This window comes from Mustela putorius, unplaced genomic scaffold, assembly GCF_011764305.1.
Source record: "Mustela putorius furo isolate JIRA1106 unplaced genomic scaffold, ASM1176430v1.1 tig00001063_pilon_pilon_pilon, whole genome shotgun sequence".
NCBI lineage: Eukaryota > Metazoa > Chordata > Mammalia > Carnivora > Mustelidae > Mustela > Mustela putorius.
Genome location: NW_025421556.1, coordinates 3,819,976 through 3,827,500, shown reverse-complemented (window position 1 = coordinate 3,827,500; position 7,525 = coordinate 3,819,976). Strand labels below are relative to the sequence as shown.

The 7,525-nt window shown below is 46.2% G+C and overlaps 1 protein-coding gene across 1 annotated transcript in view; it reads right to left on the bottom strand.

Moving 5' to 3' along the window:
• Positions 1 to 6,284, bottom strand: part of MAN2A1 (mannosidase alpha class 2A member 1) — a 168,157-nt gene extending 161,873 nt beyond the window's left edge. The window contains 1 exon segment of the mRNA XM_045087157.1: positions 5,873 to 6,284. Within this exon segment, the coding sequence (XP_044943092.1) occupies positions 5,873 to 6,007 (135 nt within the window). The 5' untranslated portion in view covers positions 6,008 to 6,284.
• Between the last annotated feature and the right edge of the window lie 1,241 nt (positions 6,285 to 7,525).

Here is a 7,525-nt window from a genome sequence, read left to right as displayed (position 1 = left end):
ACAAAACGCAGGAACTCGAATCATCAGCATTAACAGAAATAAAGCTTACTTAAGAAACCTTCAGACATCTCAAATTATGTTTGTGTATGACTTTTATACTACCGTATTAGTGATCAGTGTGTCTTTCCTTCAGTGCTAAAAGATAAGGGGACTAAACCTGGACTACTTTCAACCTCTAATTCAACTAGCAAAAAGTAAAAGATGATCTATTTACTATCACCTAGCCATGAAGTTTTTCTCAGAATAAGTATATTCAATTTTAAAAAAGGAAATTTCATTATAATAATCCTCTATTTTTTCTTTAATTTACATATGAACATAATATCTACCCTTGTATTTTCTCCAACATACTGCAATTTAGGATCCTGAAAACATAAGTGCATTTTTAGGCATTCAGAGAAAGGATACACCAAAAAATGCTAGTTATCTTTTTGAGTATTATAACTAAGCCTTCTGATCATTCCTTCCTAAAATGCAAAATGATATAACACAGAGCCAGGGATATAAAGAATAGGCCTTTGGCTAGACTGCAGCCAAGTGATTTTCAACAGGTTTATTTTTCCCCCCCCCAGAAAAGATTTAGCAATGTCTGTAGACCTGTTTGGTTGCTACAACCAGGAGAAGGAAGAAAGGTGTTTCTGGTTTATACTTGGTAGTATACTGGGATGCTGCTAAGCATTCCACAATTCACAGGACAGCCCCTACACCAAAGAATTATCCAGCCCCAAATATCAATAGCTATGAGTTTGTGAGGCAAAGGTAGAGTATTAAAGTTTTAAGTTAAAGTGCTTCGAAGTTGATCTTTTACTTAGAAAACGCTGTGTTAGATCTACAAATTCAACAAAGTATTTCCTAGATACCAATTATGAGTTTTTCTGCCATAAAAGCACAAATAACATTACATTTTATATACTATCTCACGATCTCACGACAGAGTTATAGTTCAACCTCAGGAGACTTAGTCCATCCAAATCAAATGATTTCCTGACTATCATAAGGCAAATCTGGCAATTCTCAAATACTAAGTGTAAACACCATTCAGTACAATCAACCCTCAAAATTTGTTTGAGCCTCCTCATGGTTTCAACCTCAAAATTGGCTTGAAGTTTACAACTGAAACAGAAACCCATTTTAGTCAAAATGGTCTAACTTCATGTTCCTGATCAATGTGCTAATCACAACTGTAAAAAGAAGCAAAATCCACTCTTCAGGAGTTCTTCCTCCTCTCTTCAGTGCTGTGTGTACTGTAAAAGCTGATGCGACCTGAAACTTGACCACCAAGACAAAACGGGACAAAAGCATAGGTAAGGCCTTTACAATCCAGCAACCAGTGATCCTATCCCAAGCTGAATATCCTCACATTTTCTTAAAGATCTCTCTGGAAGAGAGGGAATAACAAGGAAAAACTAAGACCACTGAGCTAAAAAATGAAAACTGAAGCAAGGGATAAGTAGCTGCTACTGAACTACTACTACTAGGAAAAATCTCAACACTTAACTCCAGTCTGTCAAAAAAGGCCAAAGTTTTAACAGCTATCACAAAATACAAAAGCTGACTTAAAGTAAAAACCACCAAAAAAGTGGTGATTTTAGTCAATGTGCCCACAGTGCAGATACCCTTTAATGCTAATTAATGAGTCAGAGAGAAAATGCCTTTCAGATAATTAGGATTGCAACATCTCCCAAACAAAAGTATTTTGTTTAGTCCCTGAGAGCGGTGCTGATCTGGGAACAACAAATTCAATTCAACTAAAAAAATAATAAACTTAAGCCTTCAGACTAAATGCATGGATGTACTCTTGTCACAGCTATTGTACAGGAAGTGAGCTTATGCTGGGCAAGGAGGTCCAGCAGAATTGCTGACTGACCAAAAGAGGTGGTGGTGTAAACCAGCCTCTCCAGATGCTTCTATGTTCTTGCATTCTTCCTTCAGTGCCTACTTGCCACCGCTGTTAAAGTTCCATCACTTGCCAAAGTCACAGATCTCAAACATTATACCCTCTACAATGAAACTAACTCCCTTACACATATCTGCACAAACCTCAGCGACAAAAGTTTATGGAGTGCACTAGAGTATGCAGAAGCAAGAAGGACCATGTTTTTCTATATATCATCTTTAGGATTCTCAGATTTCTGAAAGCAAGAAAAAACAACTGGAAGACCAAAATCAACTTTTATCAAACATCTACTATGGGCTCTTTAAAAAGTACTAGAGATGTAAAACATTTAAGTATATTTTTGTATGTGTTTATTTACAATGAAAGTTAAAATCCAAAAGGCCTGAGTGGCACAGTCCCATAAGCAACCATCTCTTGATTTTGGCTTGGGTCATGATTTCAGGGGTTGTGAGATCAAGCCCAGCATCAGGGTCCACACCGGGCATGCAGCCTGCTTAAGAGTCTCTCCTTCTTCTACCCTTCCCCGCCTCTAAAAAAAAAAAAAAAATCCAAAAGGCATAAAAGTCTCCACATTCCAAAGTCTTTTAATCAAATATCTTAAAGACAGTCTCACTTTTTTGTTTGATAACTGTTATCTGGGCAAGGAAGTCTAAACTTCACTTATACATTTTCTATCAGAGTTCTAATCTCTGAAGGCACTTCCAAGAGTTAATATTAATCCTTATGGTCATAGTCTACACTAATTATTCAAAAACTGTCTGTTATACAAGATCTGATTTATTAATTTAATTCTCCAGATCCAAACTGAAGACAGTAAGCAAATTGTGAAATCTGCTTGTAAGAAATGATGATGAATTTCAGGACCTTAACAATGTCTTTCTTTTCCATCTATTCGAATTTTTATATTACCTCAAAGCATCTTCTGGGAATTAGGCCCTGGTCAGCCTCTTAACTACAGAGTAATTTTTGTTAATTTTTCTAGCTGAGATTTATTAATCCTGAAATAGACACAGAAATATACACAGACAAGGCTGCCTGTTGCCTCCAAGCCTCAAAGAAATTCCCCAAAGAGCAAAAGGAAAAGACTTCCAAAGACCATGTCAGAGGTAGGCTGTTCCTCCAAGGTAGGAAAAATGGAAGCACCTTGAGTTGGGCCTACTGCCACCCCAGAGTCTGGCCAACTGGTGAATAACACAGAATTGGAGGAGGAAGGGAAAAGAATGAAAGCCAGAGTAACAGCAAATAGATTGCTCTCCATCTAGGATGGCTTTAAAACATATCTTACTTACCAGATAGACCATATATATTACTGAAGGTTCCACATTGACTTAAAGAAACTAAAATCCTAAATCCTAAACTAAAATTCAGTGAAAATCAATCCCTTTCTAGATAAATCATTCTAGACACCAAAAACAATATATAGTGATAAACTAGCTTGCTTCAGATTGACCAAAGAAATGTAATATATTGCAAGCTAGTTTTGTTATGTGTGGTGTTCTCATCAAATTAAGGTTTACATGGGATTTAGAAGTAATGAAAAAAATTAAAACTGACTCAAAAGGCTGGATGCTGTACTGCATAATGGTTTTCATTACAATGTTTAGCTCTAAAGTGAGCGACAAGACATTCTGGGAGAGGTATAAATCTCAAGTGCTAAATGTTTCAGAAAAAGGAGCACATTCGTTAGAGCTTCATAATGAAACTTCTTTACAAAAAAAAAGTCATAAGCTAAGGAACCAGAGAGCAACATGCTCTATCTTCCACAACAGATCTTTTCTGCAGGCAGACTGGGACCTAAAAAGTAGGTGAAGAACTACTAACAGTGTAGTATACTGGCTAGAAGCCTAGACTCCAAGGGCCATCTGTTCAAATCTCAGCTTTTAGCTGTGTGACCATGGGCAAGTTAATCTCTCTGTGCCTCAGTTTCCTCATGTGTTGGGTGGTGGGGATCGAGTTTGTGCTGTAAGATACATAGGTTGATGTCAGGCATGTAAAAGGTTTACAGAGTGCTTATTCTATCTACCTGTTTGGGGATTCAGTGGTTCTCCAAAACTAAATCAGCAAAAAAGTGCTTTCTTCCTGAACCAAAAATCCAGTCCTAAAAATCTGAGAATGTCAACTTTGAGCATAAAAAAATCCACCTTCCAAATCCTCTCCCCTTGCACACAAAACAGAAAACAGACAAAAGAATGAAAGCCAGAGTAACAGCAAATAGATTGCTCTCCATCTAGGATGGCTTTAAAACATATCTTGCTTTATCTTTAAAAAGTACTAGAGCCTTCTCTTCCAGCAGCTACTGTCATTTTTCATCAAACACATTCTGCTCTATCCAGAACTTAAGCCCCCTTAGGAGGACTAAGGCTGGATATTAAAAGTATTGGAATTAACTTTGCTTAAGATTTCCCAGTAACTGAATGAGTCACTCACTTCTTTAGAAACAGTAAAATGTCAAGGTTGCCAGAGAACCCCAGCCCCAGATGTTTGCATAAATCATTTCCAAGTGATCATCAAGTCAAAGCCAAAGGACATTATTCAAGATAACAGCTTAAGTAAAATATATCGGCTTTTATGCTTTTACTTGTAATGAAGAAAATTCTGAAAATGTGATATGGGGAGGGGGAGGGAATCACAGCAAGTTTAGCCGCCAAATTATACATGTCAGGCAGGGCTTAGAACTCCTTTTCCTATGGCTTCAGAGGGTTTGCCCCATTTTTAAACTTTTACTCAATCTCAGGAACGCACTGGACAAACTCTAAAGTCAAGATTTAAAAAGTCATCCCATAGTGCTTATCTCACTGTATTTTTAATTTTGACACGCGTTTAAAATATTTTTAATACCTTTCAACTGCAAAATATTTTGAGGGCTCTGTACTGATGACAGGATCCACGAAGAGGTGTTTTTTGTTTTTTGGTTTTTTTCCCCACTTTCAGAATTTTGGTGAAGTTAGTGGTTTTAATTTCAATTAAATTCAAGCGTTTTGCCTTAATACATCATGGCAAGGATACTCTCTGGTCACGTACATTGTCACAAAAGAAAAGAAAACCCCCGTCAGTTGTTCAATATGTCTGAGTCAAGTAGTTGTTAGATCAGCTTGTCACGGTTTTGAGTTCTGCCGGTTCATTCATTAAGAGAATACTATACAACACCCAGTTTTACTAAAATTTCTTTAGTGTACAGGTCATGGGCAAAGAACTTGAATCGCACACGTGGCACAGCATCTTTCTAAACAGCGGACTGTCTCTGTTTGCTTATTTTTAGTAACTTTATATAAAGACTTAAGACGGGTGGTTTCCCAACTCGATGGAGAATTTGACCACTGGGCGCAGGACTGAGCGCCCCACAGCTTCCGGCTGGAGTATAACACGCGCTTCCCTACTGGGCTCCCACGTCTGCTCCAAACAAACCCTATGTAATAGCTGAAGAATGACGACACTAAAATCAACCCTACAGATTCACATCTAAGAGGTCTGCAACACGTAATAAACTTTTGCTTCTTTCTCGAGAGACAGTGGGGTGAAAAAAACAGACCAGACAGGGTCTGCCTGATCAATTTCCGCGACTGGGGGCGCTCGAGGGGGGGGGGTGTCTGTGCAGCTTAACCCAGTGTGGGCCGAGGGGCTGCCTAACAGCGGTAACCCGGCGCTGCTTTCCAACCGGCAGGTGCCCGAGACCATCCCAACAGGCCCGAATGCGAGTGCGGGAACATGGCCACTGCCCCTGAGCGCGATCCCGCCTCCGCATGCTGCCCGGCACTTTGTTAACTCGGCCGCCCGGGAGGAGGAGGCTTCCCGGGTCGCGGCCACCGCCGTCCGAACGCTGCAGAGCCCCGGCTGGAGAAGGTTTGGATCCTCCTCCGGTTCGTCCTCGCCCTGCCCCGGCGCGGAGGCTCGGCAGGAGGGAGAGGAGGTCGCGAAGCAGCGAGGAACTATGGGCCCCCACGCCTCCCCTCGCAGAGCCCCCACGCCGGTGCTTACCTGGGGAAAAGAGCCCTCGCGGCGCGGGCTCTTGGGGTAGTCTAAGTGACCCCGGTCCAGCATCAGGTAGAGCGAGAAGATCACCACACAGAAGATCGCGCTGCCGAACACGGTGAACTGGCGGCTTAACTTCATTTTTCCTCGATAGACTCGGGGCCAAGACACTGTCCTCACTGAAGAAGGAAGCGGACTGTGGACTCCTGCAAGCGGCCGCCGGAGGCTCCCTGCTCCCGGGCTCCTGCTCTCTGCGCTTCTGGCTGCGGGTGCGGATCCCGACCGCGCTCCGCACCTTGCCTCCCCTGCCACCACACGCCCCCGGCCTTCGCCCAGACCCACCGCCCTCCCTGGGGTCGGGCGTCCCTCCTAAGGCGGGACCCGCCTGCAGCCCGGAAGGGGCCCCCGCAAACTTGATCTCGAGCTCAGCGCCCGCACCCGGCAGGGTGCGCAAGGCAGGCAGAGAAGAGGTCGCTGTCCGGACTTCCTGCCACCGCCGCCCCGACCGAGTCAGCAGGAAAAGTTTTCTCGACGAGGGCAGGCGTGTCCCCCTCACCCAGGAGGTGCGGGATCAGCGGCTCTGGGGTCGACAGCACGGAGCTAGGTCGGAACAGACTAGGGGAAAGGAACAGGGCCGGGAGGAGCCGGGCCCCACAACTTAGCGCCGGGACGGCCGGACCCGCCCCCGCGGCACCGCCCCCGCCAGAACGCCTTCCTGCCACAGCCCGCGGCGCCGCCGCCGCCGCCGAGGCCAGGCCGGGGTGCACCCTGGGCGAGGGGACGAACGGATACGGCAGGAGTTTCCTCCGAGCGCGCGCCCGCCCGCCGTCCTCTCCCGCCCCCCGGCGCCCCTTCCTCTCTCCTCCCGGACCCGGGCTGCGCGAGGAGGGCGCAGGGGGCGGGCGGCGGCGGCGGCGCGCGGAGGAGGAAAAGGAGAGCAAGGAGAGGAGCGTCCCCGGAGAGAAGCCCGCTCCAGCTGCAGCCGCGAGTCCCCTCCCTCCTTCCCGCCCCGTAAATGCGGAGATGGCGGCGGCAGCTGCGAAAGGAAGCGCCGGTTCTCCAGCGCCACTCGGCGCTCCTACACCGCCCGCCACGAGCAAGAGGAAACAGCCGCGGCGAAGCGGCTGCTGGGTCAATAGGCGCCCGCAGCCCCGAAGCCGTACAGGCGGCTGGCCCCGCCCCCTCTCGACGCGCCGGGATGGGGGCGGGGCCTCCGGCGCCCAATCGCAGTGCGCCGTCCATCGGGCCCGCCCCGCGCCCGCCTTCCTGCGCCCAGGCGGAGAGAAGACCTCAGACGGCTTTTGTGAACTGGCAGGCAACCTGGGTGGAGGTGAGGCTCTCAGAGGCCTTCAGGCGCCAGTAGCCCCGGTTCTACAGGGGCTGAGCTTTCTCCCCACTGCCTTTTCACTGCCCAGGTTTCCTGTCCTTGAGGACCCGGGCCTGGCGTGCCTGGGACGGCAACTCGGCGAGGAGCTGTAGAGATAGAGGAGAAAGGGGCTTTGCGTTCTGCCCAGACTCCTCTTTTTTATGGCACGAGAACCAGGAAGCTTTTGGTGACCTCTTGGTGAAACCTGAGGGTAAGGAGACTGCCAAACGACAGCTGGCTACAGAGTCTCTGAGTGGAGCCTAAGAAGTGGTGCTTGTGCGGGTTATTTTCTA